The sequence below is a fragment of the Cupressus sempervirens genome, chromosome 6, assembly GCF_028749045.1.
Source record: "Cupressus sempervirens isolate cs-2001-9-10 chromosome 6, ASM2874904v1, whole genome shotgun sequence".
NCBI classification, from domain to species: Eukaryota; Viridiplantae; Streptophyta; class Pinopsida; order Cupressales; family Cupressaceae; genus Cupressus; species Cupressus sempervirens.
The window spans coordinates 686,218,006-686,245,895 of record NC_143123.1 but is presented as its reverse complement, the minus strand read 5'-3'; the positions used below and the strand labels follow the sequence as shown (position 1 = coordinate 686,245,895).

At 35.7% G+C, this 27,890-nt stretch overlaps 1 protein-coding gene across 2 annotated transcripts in view; it reads right to left on the bottom strand.

The window, feature by feature from the left end:
- Positions 1–4,214: 4,214 nt before the first annotated feature.
- Positions 4,215–27,890, bottom strand: part of LOC149554059 (uncharacterized) — a 38,318-nt gene continuing 14,642 nt past the window's right edge. For both annotated transcript variants that reach the window (XM_089789398.1, XM_089789399.1), the window contains exons 2-6: positions 21,889–22,100; positions 7,867–7,916; positions 7,666–7,753; positions 4,973–5,089; positions 4,215–4,713 (exon numbers count right to left, since the gene is read on the bottom strand). In XM_089789398.1, coding sequence (XP_089645524.1) covers positions 4,660–4,713; positions 4,973–5,089; positions 7,666–7,753; positions 7,867–7,916; positions 21,889–22,100 — 521 coding nt within the window. In that variant the 3' untranslated portion in view covers positions 4,215–4,659. The remainder of the gene's footprint in view (positions 4,714–4,972; positions 5,090–7,665; positions 7,754–7,866; positions 7,917–21,888; positions 22,101–27,890) is intronic.

Here is a 27,890-nt window from a genome sequence, read left to right as displayed (position 1 = left end):
GACATCCACCTATGGAGAGTGTCACAATAATTGACTGGCTAAGACTAGATTTATTTTCATTCTTGGAATGTAGTACACATTAAGGAAAATGAGATTCCTCCCAGCAGACTGAATCTAAATGTTGTCTTTACCAACAATGGTGTACTCTTCCCGTCCACCAAAAACAACAGAATTTGAATAAGGTTGGTAGGCAATGAACTAGTCTCTACAGTGGCTGAAATGACGAGAGGCACGTGAATCAATGTATCGAGTAGACGACTTCAAATGATCTGCAGGTCTTTTAGCCATGAAGGTGTAAAAGGCAGATTTTGCCTTCTTAGAATGCCCTACACTGTTTGTTTTGGGTTGTGAACCAGATTGCTTAGCTTGAGAAGTTAAACGTTTCCAATAGTCAACCTTCATGTGACCATAATTGTGGTCGTAGTTACATTGAATAGTCTTTTTCCTGGAGCCTTCTAATGCTAGAGCAAAGGACTTATATTGAGAAGACTGATGTGAATGAGACTTGTCTTTATCCTTTTGAAAGGATTTAGCAGCAAAGGCGTATTTTGTGGAAGTGAAGTTGGAACTGCTATCGACTTGTTGTTTCCACCAATCTTATTGAAGCAGAAGTGTGCAGAGATTTGTGAACTTCATATCAACACCAATAGAAGTGATATTGAGAGTCTTGATAAAATGCTCATAGGATGGTGAACTCCTGAGAGTTATGACCACAATGTCCTCTTCGTTCATCTTGCATCCAATGGAAAGCAACTGATCACAAGATTTCTTGAATCCTATTCAAGTGTTCCTAGAGCGATTTCCACTCATCCATGATAATAGAAAACATAGTGTTCTTGAGAAAGAAGGCTCTTCTTTTGTTTGAAATCTCATGAAGTTTCTTGTGATTCTCCTATATCTTGGTAATTGTCTTGTCAAATGAAATCTGATGGAGTTGATCATTAGCTCGTATAATTTGAGAAGCATCATAGCCTCTTGATTGTTTTGATCCCATGCAATGTAATCTAGATCAACTTGAGTAGGTTGAGTTGTAGTACCCAGAACCACCTTATCGATGTCGAGATATTCAAAGATGGTTAACATATGTTGTTTCCACGTGCCATAATTGCGACCATTGAACTTCTAATTTCCCTCGAGAAAAATATTAGTTAGAGATGCCATAGCACGTTTTTTAGTGAAAAAGCATGAAAATCTTTGAATGCATGTACCTCAAGGCAAAAAAGAAGACCCCAAAAAATGAAGAGGTACCTAGGAGAGACCTCAAAAAACCCAAAAAGAATATAATGTCAGATTCTCGATCCCTTTGGCTCGAAATTTAAGGCACCCAAAAAAAAGGTGGATAGCCTAGTTGAGATCTCGAAAACCCACCAATAATCTGAAACAAAAAAATTGATTTGATATAGAAAATTAGGGTTTCGACCAAAAATAGCCTTGGCTGCAAAAAAAACCACTAAAAAATTGCAAAAATGTGCAGAAAAAACATTGTTTCTAAGATCATATATGAGATTAAGAGTTTGAAAAACCCTAATCGTCACTAAATAGAGAAAAAATAGTCATTTTTAAAGAGAAAAATGGTGAATTTTTGAGGGAAAATGGACCACAAATAGATTGCAAAAATGAATGAAACCTGGGCGCAATTTTACTAGGAAATTATAGACAGTAGTTGAAAAAAATGGTGGTAAGTTGCAGACAAAAAAAGCCTTAGTCGAAGAAAATATTGCATAAAATAATTTTGAAAAATATTGCTCTAATAATTTCAAACAAGAAATTATAATATTTTTCGAAAAAAATCAAAAAAATTGGCTCTAATACCATATTACAAAGTAAGTGGTAAATATTTGCTTGATATTAACAATGATCAAGAGATCAATATATACAAAATAATGAATGATGTTTCCTTGGGAAACAATTGTAAAGAATAGAAACATTCTATTCTGGATACAAGAAACTAAATATTAGAAACATTTTAATATTTACAACAGATTACTATAGACAACCATTAAATAATAAATAATAATAATAATAATAACTATCTAATATCCTAATAGACACTCATATGATGCCATGTCATTCCCGATCTACATGCCCAATTTGTTATTTTCTTCAACCAATGGTAGAGATTTCTCATTGAAGGGTCATTGGTAGAGCCCCCATCTCCATAAATTGATGGCCCAACATTGGGTTGGCAAATCTCATACAAATATCTTCTTCATCCTTGTAGTTGTCTTGAAGATTTATGTGTTCTCCATTTGAAAGGACATTTTTTTATCCTTGCTTGTCCTTGTTCTCTTGTGTTTGAAGGGAAGTTGTGAGCGTGCCTTTATCTTTACTAAGGTACATGTTGTTATGCATCTCATTGTTGATCTCGCCTCTCAAATTGTTGTTGTAGTTGCTATTACCCTTGGAGGATTGATACATTATCCTAAATTCTATGTAGTCTTTAAGAGATATGCCCATCTATCATCCACCATCAATCCACCCCTCCTTGAATTGCTTTAGCGACTCAATCTAAGTGGGCCTACGACACTTTATGAACCTTCAAGTGAGTCTCCTAACTATCTCGTCAACCTAGAGGAACTCAAGTGATAGGCCAACCACACTAATCAATCTAATGAGGGGACATGGCAACCCCACCCTCTTAGAGTTGCTTGGTCCCAAGCAACTGTAATGCTAGGTGTTGCAATATAGTCTCACCTTCCCAAGTGGTCTCTACTTATGTTCAATCATTGTGAAGCTCCCTTTGTCCTTGCTTCTATCAAGTGATTGAGCATCTCCATTATTTGTTGTTATCCTCTTTCTAGGGTTGCATTGAGCTTTTGTTGACTTCTTGTTAATTCCCCCGTCAAGGTTATTATATGGGCATGTGTGGTTCTCATTCCATCACTAGGTGCCATGATTCTCCCAACAAGTTGGTAGGATCACCTATGCTAATACAACTATAGTATAACATATGCAGGTTATCCACGAAAATACTCCCCTACGACACTTAACCTTTCCATGCACCTATCACTTAGCCTTTGGTACCCTTTGATACTTACCCTTCAATACTTGGCACCCTTTGACACTTGAGAGCCTCTAACACCCTTTGGCACTCAACCTTTAGCACTCAATACCCTCTACAACCTTCAACACTCAACACCCTTCAACACCCTCTGACACCATTATAATGTACCAATCCCAATTGACACTAAATATGCAATGATAAGTGAACAAAAGTTTCCGACAAAACACATATACCGCACATCTGCACTCTACATATTGCTCATACACTGCATGACGACACTACATACGCCGCACTTCGCACACTACACATCGCGCAACTACACTGCAAGCCACACGATGAACATTGCATGACCACATGCAGCACTCTACACGAGCTCCACCTTTGGCATCCTTTGACACTACACACCTTCAACACTCAACCTTCGATACCTCTGACACTCTCAATTGATATGTTTCAGAGATGCCAAATGTGTTGTTCTTGATGGATAAAGTCTTAACACAAAGCACACACCCACAACCAAAATGAGTGGCTAAGAACAGAGAATTTGTATTTTCATTTTATATTTATCATATCACATCATATTAGTCTTCAAGTGAAGACTTAACAGATTTGGAGCCCAATGTGAAATATTAGAATGATATTTACAATGGTAAGACTAGGGTGAGGAATGTCTCGCTGAAACTAAAAATACAGACTAGGGAGGGTCTTCCACCTCCGAAACTACAAACAACCAAACCACCTTGAGCTTCCAGCTTATGGCAATAAAAAAAGAGTTCAAATATATTCCATGATGATTTACAATGTCAAGCCATCTCCTTATAAAGGTCTCCAAGAAGTGTCGAAAAAGTTACAATAGATCATAGGCTGATGCTATTATTTTAGCCCATTTATTTAATAGTTAAATTAATTGAATAAGTCCTTATGCTATTATTTAAATTGTAGGCCCACTTAATTAATTGAATTAATAAAGAATATGAAAAATGGGGACAGTGCATTGATGGCACATTTCACGACAGTGTAGACAATGGCATTTTAGTGATGATATCTTGCTAAGAGGTAAAGGCTGAATAGATTGCAGAATGGAGTATAAAGATGGAGACTAGTTAGGGTTATAGAGGATCTAAATTAAGAAAAGACCAATCCAATAATAACATCTAGCTGTGAAATAAATCTCAAACAAATTTGAGAACATAATGAAATTATTAAGAGGTTATTCCAATGAAATATTTATGCTTTATAGAAGCACCTCATTATTATTTTTATTTTAAAATGGCCCTGTTTCACTTGAAGTCCGTGACATAAATAGTACTCGCGTCATATCATCCTCCTGATTTTAAGTTAACAGGGGAGAACATATCAGACCCGGGAGGAAATGTCCAAAAAATCACTGTTCAGTGATAATTATTATATTTACAATCACAAAATTTAGAAAATGCATAAGTAGACTGACATAATTTCTTATAATGTCAACGACTGAGAACTTCTGGACCTTGGAATAGGTACATGAAATATCTTCATCTATTTGCCTTCAAGTTGCAGAAACAATTCCGCAATGTATGCGTCACCGGAAAAGTACTGAAAAGCTGCCTTCATCAGGAATTTCTCACCTCTTCAAAGGAATAACTTTCCACTGGAATATATACAGACCAACCTACTCAAGACAAAGCCTTTGAAAGAGCTAATTTTTCTTTAAGTTTTTTAATTTGGGCCTGTAAAAGAGGGAGCACCTTATCAGTAGAATTCCATAATCTGGAAGTTTCTGGATTGCTGATAGTGTGAGTTCCTTAGAAATAAACATCTTGGAAAAAAGAAAAAAAAATCCCGCTAATAACAAACTTAAACTGGCAAACCCAATATTACATCCTTTTTCCATGATATTTTCTCATTTTTTTTAATCAGATAAATTGTTTCAGAATAATCTTAGTAATCAAATATACTTGTTCTTTTCACCGATTGATATGGTCTTACCTTGAATGGTTTCGAGCTACGAATTGATGGCTCAATGGCTAAAGCACATGAATATGCATGTTCTGCAGCTTCATATTCTCCTAAGGCATAGTATACATCACCCTGACGTGTGAAAGCCTGCGAAGACATACAGAAAAACATCAGGAACAACATACTATAATTAATAACAAACAAGGAAGCAGGAAACTTCTAGTATGGTCTTGATCTGTTGGCCACAACGTGTATACAATACAAGGCAGGAACATCTATATAATTTATAGAAGCAGTATCCCTTATAATCTGAAAAAAACTTATATGATTACAAGGCAGGAACATCTCTATATAATTTATAGAAGCAGTATCCCTTATAATCTGAAAAAAACTTATATGATTACATCAATGCAACTGTTTACGTGTGATTCAATATGTTTCAAATCTCAAAAGCAGGGTGGATTGCTAACATGGTCCTACGAGTCTATTTATGATGGCTAACAAAAAACAATCAACAATCTTAAGTTCTCTGCTTTCACATATAAGGCTGGATATTATTAGTTGTCATAAACAAAATTGGAATTATTGTGCCACCAAGAAAGTATTTTGCATACGTCATTGTATTAAACAAATAATTTTTCTGAGCCAGATTTTCAATAATAAGAAAACATGACAATGTTGCATTTATTGGCATTATAATTCAAATAAACAGAACATTGCAATGAGAGTCAAATCAACTCAATGTTGCATTTGTTCGTATTGATAGACAACCAAGTTACCAACACAATCTACTCATATCAGAAGGTCAATTGTTGAAGTGCGTGTGATTTTAATTCTTGGTTTTATGGGGTTTTCGGAGTGTTATTACAGAAAATTCTCTCTATTCTAAGAACCAATGACAGGAACTATCTTATACCCCCTTGCTATTTTTACCTCGGTAAACACTTTTGTTAGTCTATTCTGTAAGTCAATATATAGAGATGCCTTTAAATTGTGGATTAAATAATAAATAGTGATGCATAAGGACTCGTAAGAAATTTTACTCCCTCAAACAATCAGAATTTTATCAGATATAAAGCTGAATCAGCAATTTTCACGATGAAAAAACCACCATAGACAATAGGGCTGCAATTTCGCTAATTTCAGGGCACTTGCAAAGGTGTAGATGGTGATTTCTTTCGTGATATGTAGGATTTGTACTAACAAGTGATAATTGCAGTTGTTTTGCTTGATTTGAACAAGAAGTAACACCAGAAAAAAGATGTAAATTTCGGTTCCATTATTTGGAAGTCCTTCAGTGCATGAAAAACACCTCCATAGTTTCTCTAAGTATAAGCACAAGCCCAGTTAAAAGGCACAAGCAAATGAACTGATTAAAAAAGATGCATTACAAAGTTAAGTTGGTTGCAAGACTTGTGGTGCAAAGAGTAGTTTGAATGAGCATTAAAATATGGAGATTGTTGTAACATGCTCTATCTGAAATCTGTCACTGTTTAGTCCAAACTAAGTGAAGGAAGCTGAGTAATCATTACTTCCAGCTAGTTTTCCCAACACTAATGTTTCCAAGTTACAATCTTTGTGTCAAATAATTGCAGTTTCTATATTCTACTGTTCTCTTAATTGTTTCCATATGGTTTATGCAATTATAGTACTTGTTTCTTCCAGTGATTTCAAGAATGTTAATGCTAGCACAATCTGCATCCTAAATATACAAATTTGAAAGAACGAAAGCATAATAAATGTTAATTCAAATGATGATCAACTATTAAGTATGCAGAAGTAACTATTAAAAAGAAAACTGTGTTTCTTATTCGACTCACAACAGTTATTTTATAACTATCAAGACTAGATGTTTGAATTAAATGTGCTATTAGTTTTTCCTCAGTTACAATGCTCTCCTAAAGGCCCCAGATCCGGATCCAGATGCATTACAATGTGGGTTCCAATTCTAATGCATCCTGTGGGCATCCCTGAGCATCCGTATGTATCCAGGTGCCCAGAACAGTAAAAAATATCAAAAAATGACTTCAACTTAAAACATGTGCTAAATGATGCCCAGGTAGAATGTCTATAATTAAAAACAAGGCCAAGAGGACAGTTGCATGGAGAACTGACCAGGAAATCATTAGACACTTCATGAACTAGATCTCAATGTTGTTAAAGAAGAACAGAATTTACAAAGCAGTAGAACTCTCCAAAAAGATATAGGTGTTTATTATGAGCCGGAGTAGTTTGTTTTTACTAGAATGAATCTTAACACAATACTAATAACAAATTACAATAAATGACTGAACAATAAATGACAGATTTATTATTCTCATTGAGATGCATTTTAGAAATACTTTTACTGATCCCTTTTGAACCCGTTTCCAAAAAAGCCCATTATCATGAACACAAACGTATATGATATGGCTTATTCGAATATTTGTGAACTATCAATTGGCATTTAATATTTTATCTTGATCAATGATGAAGTATCAAACTATCAAATGATATAATTCTGTATATTTCTTGCATTTCAAAAAAATCACGCATCCACGCACCCAATTCTTGTACCCACATCTGCATCCGCACCCAAATTGGTAACTTCGATTTTTTCATTCTACTGTGACTAACAAATAATGTCACCACCACTATTCTTATTGTACCACTCGTCTACAATACATAGAACAATTCCATGCAAATAAATTATTACTTGAAAAGAACATCAATTCGACACTTACCACATGCCAATTTGATGCTATTCTTGAAGCTTCCATGGCATCTGAAAGAGAACCAACATTATCACCAATCGCTAATCTTGCAGCTGACCTAAAAAAGAAAGCATACGAAGTATATTAGATAATACATTTACGACATAGTATATTAGATAATACATTTAGGACATAGTCATATTCCCTTCTGATGGACCATAAAAACAATACCTGTTTGCATATAGGAAGTGCTGACCACCCGATGGCTTCAAATCAATTGCCTATGAATAAAAAGGCACAATAAGTTACATATCTGGCTTTTCTAGCATTATATGACTTTCATTTTATTCGAATTAGAAGCTTAATAGAACACCTGTAAAATATAGGTAGAATCTTATTAGTTTCATTTACAGATCTAGGCAATTGTCATTTTACTGGAACATGCAGACTATTAATATAAAAAAGGAGCTTCATAAAGCCATTCATGTTAACCAGGTTCAGGTCCATTGTAAAATTCAACAATTATTAGCAAGCAATTTGATTTTCACCAAGAAAAACAGAGTGAATCAAGAAATAAAAGGCAAAGGCCAAAAACCTCATCATTGGCAACTATGTTTTTATTCTGTGTTACTTCTTCTTTAACAACATTGAACATTATGCTGCATCTGTCCTTTCAGCAACTCAGAGATTGTTATCCAGTGAACAGTTGTTCTTCTCTAGGTAGTAGTTATCAAGATATAAAAAGAGACAGCAGGTGAAGCAATAAAATCTACAATATGAAGAAAATGTGACCTACAGGGATAGCATAAACGTAAGAAGCCAGCGAATAAACAAATGGGTGGGAGTTTATTTCCTTCAAAATGCAAAAAGAGGCTTATAAAAAACCAAAAATTGATTCTATTGCAGGAAAGCTAGGATACCTTATGAAAAACAGAAACTGTTTAATGAACATGTTGGGAATTAACAAGTGGGAAGTATTCTTGGGGGGGCGGGTGTGAATCAGAAGTATTAAGTATTAAACTTTAACCAATAAAACTTTTAACTTATAACCATTGCATGCATAAACAAATGAAAATAGTATGTAAAGAAAATGCATCCACGTAAACACTTGACACTAAATATGATTACCCAGAAACCCTCCAAAGAGAAGGTAAAACTGGAGTGGGGATGACACCCACAACTCTTCACTACTGCAGCAATAAAGTTCACCTATTAAGGTTACATATTTTTTACCATTCTCATGATCTGCCCTGTTAAAAGCTTACAAGGATTGTTAGATCCTACCCAATTAAAGGATTTTAAGACTATCAAAGTGCACCTCACTAAAGGATTTACAAAACATTCACTTGGAATGTCACCCTGTTAAAGGCTTTATACAATGGCTGTTAAACCAACCTATCCCCATAGGATTTCATTATGTTAATACAATTGTTAGAAAGTATAGTAGAATGTTTGACCTGATCACTTGCAATCTGCTATTGCTGATTTCAGATCCTTGTTCTGTCCAGTCTAATCCTCACTAATCTGGTATGAAACTATTGTGGCCCTAATTCTCTGTTCTGCTAACTGATTCTGCAATGTTGTCCTTCTTCTAAGTCAATTCACCCCTTTCACTTCCTTCAAACTTCGCTAGAATTCTCTCCTTGCATGCATTCTCCTTTTCGCACACTCTCATACATTTTGAATTATGGGGTTTCGACCTCCTTAAAAGGATTTTGTGACTGAGGGTTAGGTATGAATCTATTCATCTTTCCTACTCAAACCTTTCCATTTTTCTAATTGGTTGCATGTTGATTGCATAGGGAACCAAAATAGATTCGTTCTTATCTTTTAACCCTTCGAGATTTATCCTTATGTCAGCTCAAAAACGGTTTACATCTGAGTTTGTGAAGGCACAAACTCTTATGCTGATTTTGTGTTACTCGGCACTTACTGATTACTGATGCTCGACACATACTAAATTCTGTCTTGCTCGGCACTTGAACTTTGCTTGGCATCTATTAGTCACTCGGCATCTAAAACTTGCTCGGCACTGTCTGTTTGCTCGGCATCTGAATGACTCGGCACTTGTTGAATTTCTGGCTCGACACATATTGTAACTCGACATCTATATTATACTCGGCATCAACTTAGAAAATTTCTTAAGTGTGTTGACACTCAATTGTCAAAACTAATCTGAGATCAACAATCTCCCCCTTTGACATGAGTGTCAAAAACACTTAACTATACATAATGAAACTAATCTCTTCGAGTATAATATACAAAACTTCAAAATTGTTCAAAATTTTGTGAAGAACTTTATACCTCAAAATTTTGTATCTCCCCCTAAGTTGATGTGCCATATCCTTGTAACCAAAATATCTTTGAATAGATTGATGTGCCTCAGCTAATACTCCTTGTCTTCAATTCTGATACTCTTTATCTGATGCGTTCTTGCTATGCTATGTTTTGCTCCTGCTCCTCTATTTATTTTATTACTCCCCCTGTTATTTTAGCTCCCCCTTTCACATGTTTTCCTTGCAGTTTAAGTGTCCTTCTAGCTTTTCAATTTCTCCTAATGTGCCTTTAATTTCTCCTAATGTGCCTTAATTTCTCCCCCTTTCTCTTTAATTCCCCCCCCCCTTTTTGACACTTATGTCAAAGGGTCTTAGACACTGACTGAATACTTAGCCAAGAAGTTCTTGTTCACTTCCATTACAATTCTCAGAGCAGTATCCCAGTTTTGTGTAGCAACTTCTAGAGATTTAATTTGGATGGTTGTCTCTGCTGCAAGGTGAACTAAGCCATCTAATGTAGAACGATTGGGATCTTTCTTTATCACATTTTCTACATAGGCTAGTTCTTTTTGCAAAATTTCCATGTGAGGAGTGAGGAATGCTTGTATTTGCACCAATTTGGCTCTTGTGTTAGCCTCTTCTGCTGTCAATACAGCTAGTTCCTTTTGAGTGTGAAGCATTGTGTTAAAGTGCTTCTCACTTTGAGCTGGATCTTTGGGTAGTTGCATACTTGATATCTTCAAGTTCCTCTCCAAGCTAATGATTCTCTGGCTAGTCTCCTGTGTGAAGATGGAAGGATCACACAATTTTGAGTACAATGAGAATATGTTCTCAAGTACTACCTTCACCTTTTCAATTTTCTTAGCCAGTTCTACTTGTGATAGTGCTATCTCACCGGATATTCTTTCATTTACCTTTGTTTGAAACTTCCTTTCTGACCATTCCATCAGCTTGGGATTAGTATCATGGTCTTCACTTTGCACCTGGTCCACTATATTTGAAAGTTGCTCCATAATGGTCTTTGTTTCATCAAGTGCCTGTAAGCTAAATGCATTTAAAAAGATGTCTTTTATTTCAATCAATGCTTGCCTCTGTTTATACTCATTCCTAAGTATCTCCTGCTTCTTTTTCCTCTCTAGTGCCTCTTGCACTTCATTGATCTGATCAATATTCATAGTTTCATAGTCATACTTAGGAATGACTATTTCTTCATCTAGTGCAGGGTCTCCATAGTGAAGTACCCTTGCAACCTTTGTAGAGCTCGAGCTTGATGCTGAAATTTGAAGCGATATTGCTTCAATGCTCGGCTTTTGTGGCATTTTTGTTGGAGTCCCAGAGGTTGGCAGATTAACCAAAGTTTGAATTGTTGCTTGCTCCTTTTCCTTTGGGGTCTCCTTTTTCTCATCTGATCTTGCTTGATCAATGACTATTATCTGAGGTGGTGCACCTTGTACTTGTGCAGTAGGAATAGAAGTATCCATCTCTCTTGTTTTGTCCTTTATTGGCTCCTCGACAATTGTAGTGACTTTAACTGTGGAGTCAACCTTAGCTGATGTATCTTGTGTAGCTTGCTCTTTGGGTTGTCCACTTGTAGCTATAGGGATAACTGAAGATGTTTCTTGTGGTGCCATCTTATCCCTAGTTAAGTCAGCTACTACTTTTTGCAACTCATCTACACTGACCAACACTGGATTGCTACATAATTGGGCTTATAGAGTTGTTTGGTCAAGGATCTTTTTGAGATCCTCTGCAATCAATGGATTTATGTTCTGATCAAAATTGTCAGGAACATCCTTTACTTTTACTGTTTCTGTAAGTGTAGAAGTGTCATGTGAAGGACTTGGAGGTGGCAATTGCGTGTCTTGCACACTCTGTTCTGTTTGCTACTCTTCAGCAGTTGCCATATCATCCTTTTGCATTTCCTTCTCCACTGTATCTGCCTTCTCTTTTTTTCCTCTACCTTCCTTTTCATTTTCATCCTCTTCTCCATTATTTCTCCCTTCAAAGGGATCTTCTTCTCCTTTTACAATTATGAGGCCATAGATTAATTTCCACATTTGAGTGGACTTTTTCACAACATCCTCAATCTTATTCTGGAGAATACTGAATGCTCTATATTTGGGTGCAAATTTGCTCCTGTGCTTCTTATCTGCCTTGCTTACTTGCCCTTTTGTGAGTTCAGGCATTACTCTTGCCAATGTTGACTCTCTTATTTCTTTCTTCATATTAAGGCAGTAATGCCATTTATTTTCAACAATAGAATATAACTCCTTAGGCATTGAATTGTCAAGTTCAAGTGGAGTGTTCTTGAGCTTGGCCATCATAGTCTAGACAGATTCTTCAACTATGTTTTGTTCTTCTCTATTCAACTTATTAAAATCAATGTCTTTTAAGCCAGATAAGTTTGCATTATCTCTAATGTTATCACATATATTTTCTAAATCAGACTTGGTGGTGTAACTTACCACTCTAAATTGGCTAGTGTCTTCAGATTCAGTCCTTTCCTCATTTGATTCAGGACGTGCAACATACTTTCTTCTCAGCTTCTTCTTGGCTGGACCTTCCTTCTCGGTAGCCTTCTGCTTTTCTTGCTCCTTAGCCTCCTTTGTTGTAGCTCTTGTACTTGCCCTTGTGGTAGGCTTTGTTGGGCTTGGCTTGGCTATCTTCTTGCCTTTGGGCTGAGCTACAGGCTGTTTTTGAGTTTTTCTTTTCTTTGGCTCTGGCTTGGTAGGTGCTTCCTGGGCTTGATCTTCCTCCTCAGCACCTTCTTCCTCTTCAACATCTTCACCCATGCCTTGTGTCAAGGCAAGTGGCCCTTGGCTTTGTTCTTCTTCTTCTTCATCTTCATCTTCTTCTTCTTCTGCTTTTGTTGTCCCTTCACCAAATTTGGCCTTTAGCTTTTTGACCAGTTTATCCTTCTTTATGGTTGAAGCAGTCTTCAACTCCATCTCTACCTTGGATTTCACAACATCAAAAGTGCCAAAGGGTTTTGCACTTTTATCAAAGTCTTTTGCAAGCAATATTGTGATTGTTGTTGATGCGTCATCAATGTTAATTTCATAACCAAGTGGCCTTAGCCATCTTACCCTTGGTACTGCTGCTTGGATGTATGTATAATCAATGTCAACTAAGAAACAAATGTCATTGATATGTTAATCCACTAGAGAAACTAGTATTCTGAGCTTTTGCTTCATAGACTTCTTAAAGTCCTCAAAATAGCTTGTCATTAAGGTTTCAAAATTGGCTCCCATCTGCTCTATATACTCATTAACTTGTACTGCTATAGACCTATTTGTTTTTCAACTTATTTTGCCAAAAGAGGGGAATTCATTCTAAACATAGAAAAATATGCATATCAAAATTGATCCAAATTTACACTGAGCACTCTTGGATCTCCTTATTGCTCTCAAATTCTCCATAATCCGTTGCAGTTGCAGCTCTGCTAAATCATATGTAGATCCTTCTTGACAAGTTTGTATCCTACATCAACTGCAATGCATGGGACACTGTTTAGTCGGCTTGACTGGTAGAATTTATGGGATATAACCCTAACAGCAAATTCTACAAGTGGATCTCTGATTGTGTCTATTGTCATGCCTCTTTTGTTCCACTTAGCATCAGTGTTCTTTTTTATGGCTTCTTTTGAATCACTCCTCAGGGTCTTTGGTCATTCTAGGGTTGGGTACCCTATTACCCTATGTATGATTTTCTTTGACAACTTTATGGCTACCCTCCAACCATAGGCATCCGTCATGAATTCTGCTCAACACTATTCTTATCCATTCAATTTTGAAAACTGCAGGGAAATCTAGGGCACGGGTTAAGCCCTTTCTCTCAACAGTCTGGAATTCCTCCTTTAATATCCCATTTTCACAAAGTTTGTCATAAGCTTGCCTAATCTCCATGTCACCTATTGCTCCAACTTTACAATTATAACATTTTCTGACATCTTGCACCATAACAACCTTAGGTGGGATAATAGACAGCACCGACAGGGTCGTTTTTGCAAGCCACTTCAGGAATTGGTCTGAAATCCGATTGTTTGACTTCATTGCTGACCAACTGAACCTCAAACGGTTCCCTTTCTTTGGGATTCCTAGAGGTAGATGGCATTTTTGAAAACTAGGGTTTCAAAATATAGAAATTTCGTAACTGCGTAGCTTGGCACTTGAGTAAATACCTTAGATCGACAAAACAATGTTGAATCTTTGCTGGAATCTTCGCAAAAGCATCAATCTCTTCTTGGAAATCGTTTTTGTGCTCTTCTCGCTCTCGCTCTGTGTTTGCAATGACGAGAAATGATCGAAAACTTGTCTTTATACCTTTTATTACATAGCATTTAATGCTTAGTACAAATCCAACTGTCCACTCGGCTCCTTATACAATTCTCCTTTACTTGGCCTCCATTGATTTTCCAACACTCGGCATCCACTAGAGTTTCCCTTACTCAGCTTCAATAAGAATTTTTCCTTTTACTCAGCAACCACTACACACTCGGCTTCCACTGACTTTGGTAGACAACTCGGCATAAACTAGTATTTCACTCGGCATCTAAAGACATCTTTCCTTACTTGACAATAGTGTGAAAACTTTGAAGATTTAACCTTACATCTTTATTCATGCTGATCTATCCTTTTCAATGCTAACTCATTCTAGGAACTGATGTATGATAAAGCATTTAAATATCAGTCCCACATACCTTCTTGCTTAGTTTGATGAAGTATGACCACTTGACCCTTTTGGTGAAGTGATCCCTTCATTTGATGTGTTGCTTCCATCTTTCTTCTTCCATGTCTTATACATCTAGCCTCTAATATGTTCAACATCTACCTTGTCTTTTCCCTTGTTTGAGTCAGAGTTAGGTGCCTTTGTCCTTGTTGGGTAGTGCTTGCTGATGTGACTAGTCTTCAAACAACTAAAGCATGTAATTTGGCTCAACCATCTACTGTAGCTTCCACTGAAATGTGTTCTTATGCAATTTTCAGGGATGTGTCCATACTCTTGACAGTAGTGGCAGCTATGTCTTGTGTTGTAATCCCAACTATAGGAATTTTCATGACTTCTTCCCTTGTTTGATGACCATGTGGACTTGGATCTGCATTCAAAGGCTTTGTGTCCATACTTCTGACAATTGTAGCAGACACCTTCAAATCTTGGAGCATTCATTGTCCTTGTTCTACATTCATGTGCCTAATGACCTTGTTTATTGCACTTGTAACAATATGTCATATTCTTTGGCTTAGCATTCTGACTAGCATTCTTGTTCCTGCAAACATTAGATGTATGTCCTTTCTTACCACAATGATGACAAGTGGGTTTGGAGTTTTTAACTTTGTTATTTCTTTATTTAGCAGTCTTGGATGACTCTCCTTCCTCAATACTTATATAGCCCAAACCTGATGTGTCTTCACTAGATCTAGGGGATTTCAGTAGTTGCTCAAAATATTTGATGGCTTCATTTGGCTTGTTGAAGCTTTCAACAAACTCTTTCTCTCTTTTTAGGTCATTTTGTAGTTGCTCATTTTGCAACTTCAAGGTGGTTATTTTAGTGTCCTTGACATTCAACTCATGATGGGCATTCATCATTTGGCTCAAGGTATCCAACTGCATGTTTGAGATCCTTGACAACTCTGCTAACTTTTCTTCCAATCTGTTTGACAAAATTCTTTTGTCTTCTTCAATCATGCCCTTATCGTCAATGGCTTTCTTCTTTTGGTCAGATACTTCACATAGCAATATTGCTTGTGATTCTTGCTCCAAATTGAGATTTCTAATCTCTTTAGCTTGTACTCTGTTCTTGTCCATGAGATCTGCAATTGCTACATCAAACTCACATGAGTTACCATCTGCAAATAACTTTGTGGTGTCAATCTCCTTGTATTGAGTGTCATTCTCAGCTATGGCAATCTCTTTTCTTCTCTTTAGCGAACTCCTCAAGGCATTTTTGGCTTCATCCAATTGTTGCAGTAGGAGGTGTATCTCAATCTCCTGATTCTCAATGGTTTTTCCCAACATGTAGACTTCCATCTCAAGATCTTTTCTCCGAGCTGTAAGGCTTCTCCTGATGAGAACTAAGCTTTGATACCAATTGTTGGGAATTAACAAGTGGGAAGTATACTTCTAAGGGGGGGTGGGGTGTGAATCAGAAGTATTAAACTTTAACCAATAAAACTTTTAACTTTAAAACATTGCATGCATAAACATATGAAAATAGTATGTAAAGTAAATGCATCCACATAAACACTTGACACCAAATATGATTACCCAGAAACCCTCCAACGAGAAGGTAAAATTGGAGTGGGGATGACACCCACAACTCTTCACTACTGCAGCAATAAAGTTCACATGTTAGGGTTACATATTTTTTACCATTCTCATGATCTGCCCTGTGAAAGGCCTGCCCTGTTAAAAGCTTACAAGGATTGTTAGATCCTACCCTGTTAAAAGATTTTAACACTCTATCAAAAGTGCACCTCACTAAAGGATTTACAAAACATTCACTTGGAATGTCACCCTGTTAAAGGCTTTATACAATGGTTGTTAAACCAACCTATCCCCATAGGATTTCATTCTGCTAATACAATTGTTAGAAAGTATAGTAGAATGTTTGACCTAATCATTTGCAATCTGCTATTGCTGATTTCAGATCCTTGTTCTGTCTAGTCTGATCCTCACTGATCTAGTATGAAACTGTTGTGGCCTTGATTCTCTGTTCTACTAACTGATTCTAGAATGTTGTCCTTCTTCTAAGTCAATTCACCCCTTTCACTTCCTTCAAACTTCACTAGTATTCTCTCCTTGCATGCATTCTCCTTTTCGCACACTCTCTCATACATTCTAAATTATGGGGTTTCAACCTCCTTAAAAGGATTTCATGACTTAGGGTTAGGTATGAATCTATCCATCTTTCCCGCTCAAATCTTTCCATTTCTCTGATTGGTTGCATGTTGATTGCATAGGAAATCAAAATAGATTCGTTCTTATCTTTTAATCCTTCAAGATTTATCCCTATGTTGGCTCAAAAAAGGTTTACATCTGAGTTTGTAAAGGCACAAACTCTTATGCTGATTCTGTGTTACTTGGCACTTACTGATTGCTGATGCTCGGCACATACTAAATTTTGTCTTGCTCAATACTTGAACTTTGCTCGACATCTATTAGTCACTTGGCATCTAAAACTTGCTAGGTACTGTCTGTTTGCTCAGCATCTGAATGACTCGGCACTTGTTGAATTTCTGGCTTGGCACATATTGTAACTCGGCATCTATATTATACTCGGCATCAACTTAGAAAATTTATTAAGTGTGTTGACACTCAATTGTCAAAACCAATCTAAGATCAACAAAACATTGCAAGGCTAAGGTAAAATATCTTGCAAATGACTTGAATGACAAAAAGAAAAAGAAGAAATTACTTTATTTCCTATCAATCTCAAAATAGCACACCTAAAGGTATTTAGTACTTGTGTTATGATGTACTATGAAGCAAATGACCGGTACAAAGGTGCGATTTCCAGTTTGGATAAACTAACAGCAAGAATGAATTTTTTTTTTTTTTAATTATCTCATTCCTTTGAAAATGTCAAGTAAGAGAATTCAGAGCATGTGGGAATGTTTTATATTCCTGGACTGGTGAGAGATTCTTGAAAGGACTTTGAAAGCTGAATTTGAAAACAGAAGTGTTTAATCAGAAGTATTTCTAACAAACTAAAACGTTGTTGTGAAAGGCCTAAAAGAGAGTGTCCAGGGTAGGTTTCAGCCTCAATATGAAACAACATTTTTTGACAAATGCTAGAAAATTGAAGATACTCGTGTGCATGAAAGGTATGGCGACATTAGTTTTTATTTTATTGATAAACATTTAATTTGCATACCTTGTCTCCAGTAAAGAATGAAAAGGGATGCTGTAAAGAGTCCACTATTGACAAGTATTCTATAGAAAACTTTGATAGGAAGTAAATTCTAGTTGAGAGTTAAGAGATTGTTGAGATTGTTTAGATTCTATAATCACATGTATACTATGATTTGAAACAGTTTTTCTAGGCGGCTCCAAACATTTTCCTACTTAACATTTTTTATAGTAAAAGTTGGTTTCATTTTATAAATAAAGAAAGTGATCTTGTGCATCTTCAAAAAATTAGTAAGCTTGTTGAGCTTTGATAGCTTCTATCAGATAAACCTATTATATATGAGATATACGGTTATCGTGATATGATTAAATTTGTTATTGTATTAATTATCTGATTAATGAATAGACATGTCCCATGAAAGGACATGTCTATTCATGGCCTATTCTCTATATATAAATCTAAGGGGATTTTGCATTTGGAAGACACATACCTTATATGGCAGTGCTTAGTACATTTGCAGCGATCCAGAAAATTAACATGGTATCAAAGCAGACTGCAAATACAATCATGGAAGCCATGGAGAATGCAAGCATAATTCATGTAATTGATCTCAGGATGAGAACTGGGTCACAACAGACAGCAATAAATGCTTAGTGTGGTCGGAAGGCATACATATGAACCACATGATGCGGCGGTACTGCATAGTTGAGAACATGAAATGGCAGGCAGTTGTAGGGATTTCACCTGAGACACTCATCTGGTACAACCAGTTTAGGAGCAGAGATTCTGCATACTGTTGGGAATAGACTTCCACCGTAGACACCAAAATGAGTCATTTTTCAGACATGAACCCCATCTGCTTGCTAAGCAAGGGCTCCTCACCGATCTATTAATGGTCACACCACAGGCACAACTTGTGATTCGGTTTGACACTGGTTAGTCATTCCAATGTGACCTCCTAGAAGTGATTTGTTTGGAGCTCACACCTAGCTCTTTGATTGCTTGGACTAAGTTGTTTGACCACCAACTTCTGCGAACGCTTTTTGGAATCGGTGTTGATGTCCGAAACTGAAGCTTGTAATTAAAATTGAGGTGCTTGGGTGAAGCGAATTAGTTGATGCTTACTGCGAAATCCAATCAGGCAGCCGAGAGTGGCCTTGAGTGTGTTTCTGGATACAACAGAATGAACCATGTTCAAAAGCTCATATAAAACAAAGTGTATTCAATGGACTATTTAATAGATTCAACCCACCATGATATAGTAAATGAAATATATTTCTTTAACTATGAATGTCACTGAATAGGAAAATCATATCCGAAAGGCAACAGAGAATGACTGAAAAAGAATATATAAGACATTACCAGCAAAAGTAGGAAATATTATCGAAGGGTGAATCGGGTCTCGCAGCGGAAAGGAAAAGTAAAGATCGAGAGCAACAAAAGGTCACTCCAGCGCATAACAGAGGAACTAATTGTATAATTGTCACTGGAACAGACCACATCAGCATTGTGATTTGAGCCAGTCAAACTCTCATCAACCCATTACATACCCTAGCAACATGGCACACGCAGTTGTAATTGGAGCCCTCATTCATTTTCACATGGCCCCATGATCCCAAGGAGGAACCCAACTCCAGCCTAGTGATCCAGTCCTTGTGCAAGCGCAAATTTGTGAAGATTTACAATGAGCTCGATCTGAACATTCATGCCAGCAACAGATTCTTAGATTCATCAACATTAACATTGTGGGTTTCATCCCTCCACATGATGTGGAGTAGTGGGTAGAGTCAAAATAATGTTTTTTTTCCATTGGGCCCACAATAGCCAATAACCGTTTGACACGTGGCATAAACACATTGGATTTACACATAGGCCAACAAAGAAAATTAAATTAAATGATAAGAAGGAAAGGATTGAACAGTTTGAACTTACAATGAAAGGAGATATTCATATGTGGCCGAACATGTAGAGTGGTTATAGAGAGTGTTCTCTAAGAGGCATAGAGGTTAAAGATATGTAAGAAGATCCCTTACAATAAAAGAAGAAAATATATGCAATTTGGATTTTGGAAGGAAGGGTGGTAAAATTTACATGGAAGAATATAAGATTTATGAATTTATTTCATTTTTTTGTATGAATTTCTGTTCATTTTAATATAGAGATATAAATGTTCATACATAATTATTAAAGGTGATTTTTACTATAAGAGCCATTTGCTTTGGTCTTTTCCTCCAAGAATATTCTTGCGAGAAAAAGAGGGAGATTGAGATTCAAAGGGGGACTAACATTTCAGGCAACATTGAAAGAGATGGAGTAGATAGAGGATATGATTCAATCAACCTTCAGTTATCTCGATCATATTGATTCAGAGGGAGTGAACCATGTTGAGATGGATTCTCTAGTGATCAATAAATTATAGCAGTCAAGAGGAATGTGATTCATGAATATACCAAGTGATTGTGATTTTAATGGGCCTACCCCCTATGTACATCATGAGGAAGTGACGACTTCCAAATGATGTTACTTGTATTTGCATAAGTTATTGAAAGGTGATGATCTTACAATTACTTAATTTTTTATTATGATGGATATCTTACGATGTCTCTGTAGATCATGATAGATTAAACTTTACATAGTGGATGTTTCTATGGTAAGCACTATGAGAATGTGTATGCACATACCTTATAGACATTTTTTTAGTAAATGGTGAATGTTATGCATATTGATATTTTGGAAGGCCATTACACATAGTACTTGGTGAATATCACACGACTTGATGTTCTAGAAAGTCATTACTCACGGAGTACTTGGTGAATATCACGCGACTTGATGTTATGGAAGGCCATTACTCATAGTACTTGGTGAATAGACATATAAAATTTGTTATTGTATTGATTATCTGATTAATGAATAGACATGTCCCATGAAGGGACATGTCTATTTATGGCCTGTTCTCTATTTATAAATCTAAGAGGACGTTGCATTTGGAAGACACATACCTTATATGGCAGTGCTTAGTACAATTGCAGCGATCCAGAATTTTAACAAAATCAGTTTGTAAAATTTACATACTGATTGTCGTGAATGATTCGTGAAAAATCAGTATGCAAATTTATGTATGGATTGTGGTGAAGAATTCATGTCTAAGGGCCTGGAAGAATCGAATAACGACTGAAATGACATGAAGTATGTTGAGTGGAGGAAACTTGACAGCTGCTTCTAGAAAAAGAGTATGGACTGTATATAAAGCTAGGTATCCACTGACAAAAAGGTGATACCACTGGTCTCCTGTCCTGATCTCCCACTCTTCATCAATTCCATGCTTTATGAAGGGGTCTTTCCTTCACACACCTAATATCTGTGTTAGATGTATCAATTTGAGTTGTGTACTTTTCTTTACTATTTTGTGATTAGATACGAAAAAATAGAAGAAATGTAACAACTGGAATGCAAAGAAGGGGAATCAAGCTCTGAAAATGAAGTAGTAAACTACAACCATCAATACAAGAAACCCAGAATGGAATTATGACATGATGAAAGCTTTAAGGAATGTTTTACAGACACCTTCTTTGTACTTGAATACATATATCACACAGAGTAACTAATGCAAGAGAAAATATGTATACAAGCATGTGCATTTTAATGACCTAAGATATGTTGTCTATAGATGTGTATCTAATAATTAATTCACTAATGTTAAGTGCAACTTGCTTTCTCTACTGGTGGTAAGACTTTTGCATACTTCAGGAACACAACATTGCAATATCCGCTAGACAAATAATAAGTTATGACTATTTTTCAATCTGTTAAGATCAAATAATTTGGGAAATTATTTGTCGCCAAAATCTGAAAAATCTAACATGTGACTTAAAATGTTTGTTTCTAAGTTTCAGTCATAGTGCTTTTAAAGGTTTGAATAAAAATAGTTTCAAGTATAATAATATCCTTGATAACAAGAGGCCCCATGTTCTTCAATTTTACTTCTACCAACATGTTCATCACTAGTCTGCTAGTTCTTGTTGTAATCATTTCCTTTTACAAATCCTCAGAAGCAACCAACAAAACCTAAACTTCCTTCTAAAATGCAATTACTGAGTTATAAGGTGGCAAAATGGTATTTGACCATACCTGTGAATACAAGAGCTCTGCTTGAACTGCATTCCCACATTCAAATGCTTTGTTGCCTTGCTCCTTGAGTGAAAGTGCAATCAAATTGTTTTCAGGATCTGAAGCCCCACACTGAGCAGCTAGCAAACGGGCAGTATGTGCAGCTGTTGTGCAGTGGCTGACGAAAACCTCAGATGGAAGCACCACTAGATTTGGACCAAGACCACAACGACCTGTTTGAATAATCAGTGTTGATGAGGTTTATCAGAGAATTTGAGCACTTAGAAATATTATTTACTGCTTAAATTATGTGTATATGATGTGCTGTGACTACACACCATATAATATGAAGTTATTTTAAATTTTGTATATTAGTGAGATTCTTAACTACAGAGTAACTTATTTCAGGTGAATGTGTATGGGTTCACAAGCTTAGCATCCACCTTCTAGAACTAACATCACGAGGTGCTGCGTGCTTGGTAAGTCCATTATAAATGAATCAAAAGGCCATAGAAGAAATGTCTATGTATGGAAAATAGTTCATCGTGGTGTGGCTTGAGAATGTACTGCAAACAAGTAAAAATCCCAATAAAATTGATACAAAAAAGTTATTCAACTACAGAGGTCCAATTGCTTGAAAATATGAAAAAATATTTTGTTCATTATCAATGAAATATTTGAATGATACTAATCTTTATGTTGCTTTATGAACATTTTATATTCCAGTGACTTCTGTCATCAAGATAAATGCCTTGTACCCCACTAGTATTGGCAGTCCCTAATTATGTCTTCCATTTCAAAATAGACCTTTTTCAGATCCTAGACTGCATCTTCATATCCCACATATTCCTAGAACAACTTTAGTGCACAATGCTCAATCTAACTAGGTCACACTCACCAATTCTTCTCCCTTGTGCTCCATCCAACTAACACAAACTTTAACGTTTCTTGCTATTCAACAATCACAAAGGAAGAGAGTCTTGTCATCCCCTCGGCCTTGCCATGTATTTTCTCCCCACACCTACGACGTTGCTACCAAACCATATGCACAAAACTCATGTTCCACTAATACCAAATCTCTTGTAACATGATTCAACTCGCCACCAAGTCCATCTTGTCAATCCATATGGCTCTGTGGCATTGTCCTGCTTCATGACCATACTATGTATCTCCTAAAATCCACAACAGCATTGCTAGATCCTACACCTTGTTCTCATTTTTCTGCCATCACCAAGCTTTTTTTCTCATAATCCAACTCACCACCAAGTGCCCCAAATTACCCTTCCTTACAAACCTACTACATTGTCCTACCTTATGGCCCCTCCATTTTTTTCTTCCTTGGATAGATGAGATTATTGCTAAGTCCAACTACTTCAACTCATGGTTCCAACTCACCACTAGGTTTCCCAACTTGTCCTACCTCATGGGCATGCCATGCATCTGCTCCTTGGACCAATGGTCTTGCCACCAATTCCTACATCTCAAACTCATACTTCCACTAATTATCAAGGACACAATCCCATGACCTAGCATGCCACTAAATCCCCCAATTTGACAACTTCACTCTCTTGACATTAGAAAACTAAGTAGCCAGCTTATGGTCCTATCTCATGGCATAGCTACGCTTCATCTCCTTATGAGTCTTCACATGTTACACAAGACAACCTTCTACTTGCATAAAAAATGACCTCCCTATCAAGTATCCAATACAAAAAAAATCCTCGTATCCTATCCCTTTGAACTCCCCTCTCTTCCAACCAAATTACCTCTCCTCGAGTCACCCCTTTTTTCTCAAATCTAACAAGCCACCCAAAACCTCATTGTTGACCTTATGTTCCTACCTATCCACCAAAGCTTTGCCCCAAGAAACTTTAGATCACCTAGTCTTGTTCCTAATTTGGTTAGCCAAACTCTTTAATTTAGCCTAGTTCCCCTCCTAATTTGCAGAAAATTGCCTAATCTAATTGGACACCTTATCTTCATAGGCCAACTGGACACATCAAGCCAATCAAATGTGCCTTGCTTTCCACCCCACGTCAGCTAGACTCCTTGTCCAGTCCAAGTCCCTTTTTGTTCGACCAACTGAACAAACTTTCAAGTCCTCTTGTGAGCTGGTTAGTGGATCCTAGATCTCCTTGGGCCTGACAAGTGTTGCTTAATTTGTCTCTTTCAAGATAACTCAGACCAAAACATTATGCATGATAAAACTGTTCTTCAAACTATAAGGGAGATGTCCCTGAGATCTAATTAAACAAGAAATTATATTTAGAAGTATGTAAGCTTTCAATAAAAATTGTAAATATTTAATTGGATTGTTTTTATTGTGGAGAAGCAAACTATTAATAGCCAGAACTTGCAATGAGACTTGTACACTTCAAAGAAAATAATCTCAAGCACAATGAATAAGTTTCACCTCATCCTAGCTAAACTAGAGATTAGCAATCAATCGCAAACAAGCAAGGAAAACATAAATGGATGTTAATTACTAGCTAAATCAAGGACCAACAAATTCACACTGGCAATAATTAGACAGAAAAACACAAGAAAATTTCATGGACAGAATAGTTAGACTAATTCCAAGCCATAATTTAAATAGAAAGACTCCACTAACGACTTGGTTAACAGATTGGTCACTTCAAAATTTAAGAACTTTTTGCCAAATGAAAGAGTACACTGTCGAGCACTAGCTGAAAACTATGAAATAGCTTAACCTCTGATTTTTTTAAGTACAGCTCCCTTTGTATGATCAAAGAAATTTCTTTTTCTTGGGGGGGTGAATTTGCAAAATCTATATATATGGGTATGCTTTCGATGAGAAAGTAGTAAAGGTACTAACACTAGCATATCACCATGAGACAAATGCAAAAACAAATCTTCAGACAACTACTTTAAATATAAAGCAATTTTTCACAGCTCATAAATTTATCATTAAAATGTAGCGGAGGTTCCCATATATGCACCAACTCAAATATCGATTATCAATATATAGCAGGACAAACTTAATGAATTCTAATCTTGAATGGAAAATTCAGAAAATATGATCACTTATGAAGTTGTTGCTATTTCAAAGAGCAAGCCACACAGATTATTTAAATTCAAAGATTTGCACAAGAATAAGCAATGCTTATTTCAAATGCACAAAGATGGATTAAAATTCAGAAATTCCACCCAAATCTAATTGACTGCCGAAATTAGATCAAGACTGACTCGTATGTCAAAGCATAAAGGGGATAAAAAATCCCAACCCTTTCCCATTCAGCTTATTAATATAATGTACTGCCTATTAGTTATATTTCAAATGAGTGAATAAATTAATTAATATAAGGTACACATTGTAAGGTAATTACTACTTTTAAGTCCATCCTTTTAGCTTCTTTTTTTTTTATAAATATCTATTTTCATCTTTATTATAATATTGATAATATATTACGATATTATATTATTCATGTATTAATCATAGCTAATACTAATAATATTATATTTATAATATCTTATATTGCAAAAAATATCATATTCTTCAAAAAAATGATATTATAATTTATTTGTTCTTCTTATATTTCATCACACTATTATTTATGTTTACTTACATTATCATCTATTTATTAAATCTTCCTTATGATATATTATTATTCTATAATTTGTCAATGACATGTTGCTATTATTTTATTTCTTTATAAATTTATTATATAATAATTTGTATTATATTATATGCTATTTCTAAGTGAACAATGTAATTAGGGTACCAAAATAGGAGATATGACTCATATGAGAGTCCTCCCCTCTTAAATTTTGCTTGTCCTCAAGCAAAGATGATTTGTACAAATATTTCCATGCAAAGTTAATATATACACACATACGATGTAAGAAAACATAGAGCATAGAGAAAGTATACATATTAATGCATAAAGACACAAAGTAGACACAGGAATGCATGAAGACACGAAGCATACACAATGCAAACAAATAATACATGCATTCTGCAATTCATTGATTAAGCCCTATAATTTACAATTTTAGGGTTAAAATTATAGAGCGAAACTTTGGCCCTCTTGGCCTTGATGGCAGCACTTTGGCATCCATCAAGGTGGTCTACTTAGATGGCGATTTTGTTCCTTCCTTCCATTATTTGTCCAAAGATAGTGCCTTTGTATGATGTAGCCTATGCCCATTCCACCGCAAGCCATTCTTGGTGCCTTTGTATGATGTAACACAATCCATTCCACCGCACGCCATTCCTAGTGCCTTTGTATGATGTAGCCCATGCCCATTCCCATCTTGTGAGGTAATGATCTTAGTGCAATATATAGTATTATGCCCACATATAAAACAGATCCAATATTGTTTGGGTTGTGTTTGTACATGAAACTTTACTTAGTCGTTATAATGTTCCTTACTTGAAAGTGAGGATATTTCAAAACATCAAATGATAACCTTTGATCTCTCCTTTGCTGAAAAGCAATATTTATTCATTATTCTTATTCTTTACTGCATCAATGTGTAACTTTCCCTGATCCTTTAAAGATTTGTATGAGTCTATCTTAAATTGACTTCTACTGATGAACCCAAATATATATGATATTACTTATTTCTTTGTGTGAAATCTCTGTGTAACTCAACAATCTTCAATTGTGATTAGTCCCCATCTATAACTGATGTACTTTTCTCACTGGACAATTTAGCAAAGGCTATCAGTAGTCATTAATTATTCAGACAAACCTCTTGTTCAATGTTAACCATGCATAGTGTTCCTCCCTAGTATTCCAGTGTTCATATAATTAATATTTATATCATAGCTTGTAATTTCATGTAATTCTTCCCAACTGTCGTTCCCGTTATCAGTCTTCTCCATCTAATGCTTTGTACGATGGGAGTGGATGCAATTGGAGAGACATGTCTCTCCCCATTCATTTGCACCTCTTCATGGTACATCAGTTAAGTTTACAAACTTCAGGATTTATATTAAATTTTATGCAATAGTTGTTAATTATTTCTATCGCATATGTTATCTCATTCTTCTACCCTATAGTCCATTGTTATTATTTCTTCAACATCCTTTTAAATTAATCATATTTCTCTCTCTATCGTATAAATTGAATATACATTGAGTTTTCCCCCAGGTGTATATGTTTCAATTTATTCCTCATATATTTGAATCACTTCCTACAAAAAATCATCACAGCTGCAAGCTAGAATACAATTTATTCATTTTTTTTAAAATCATCTCTTGTAACATTGTTATATTCATTCTTTTGTATGAGCTGAGGAATAATGTTTTTTATTTTTTACTTTTATTTGTTTCTCCCATCTGTCCTTGCTAATTGGAAGGTTAAATATCATTGTAGTATATATAAATGACCGAGTATTGATCAATTTACCCCAAAATGTATATCATTTAAATATCGATGTCCTTTAATAGTCATCGATCTCCGCTTATTGCTATGTGCTCATTTAAGGATTCTTAATTTTCCATAATTACGTTGACTGTTCAGTTATATAACTTACCTTTAAATCTGGAGAATACAATTTAGCAGGTGATTAATCACTGCTATGATTAGTCATAAGAAAATAAATCTCTTCATTTCTTTTCTGGCCATGTATTTTGATCTCTATTTAATGCCAATGTTGTTACTTCATGTTCAATGCACTATTTTACTCAAACAAATTACATGGAGTTTCGTGGTGATATATGTATATATATATATATATATATATATCTTCCATATATCTTGTTCTCTCCTCCAATTGTTTGATCTTGATGATCAAAGTGTGTTGTCATTGTTCTAAATTCCAACAAACGTGTATGCCGCCAACATAGTATATCTATAAATGGAAGTATTAATCTAGCCAAGGACGTTTAGAGGTGTTTATTTTGGTGCATTATATTTCTCCCCTCAAAAGATGTCTGTTCACTGATTTTATGAGACTAAAATTGCTGGGTGACTAACATATTTGTTTTTTCCAATTGTAGCATTATTGAATCTGTGATGCAACAATGTTTTCAAGTAACTTTTAATGCTCTTGAA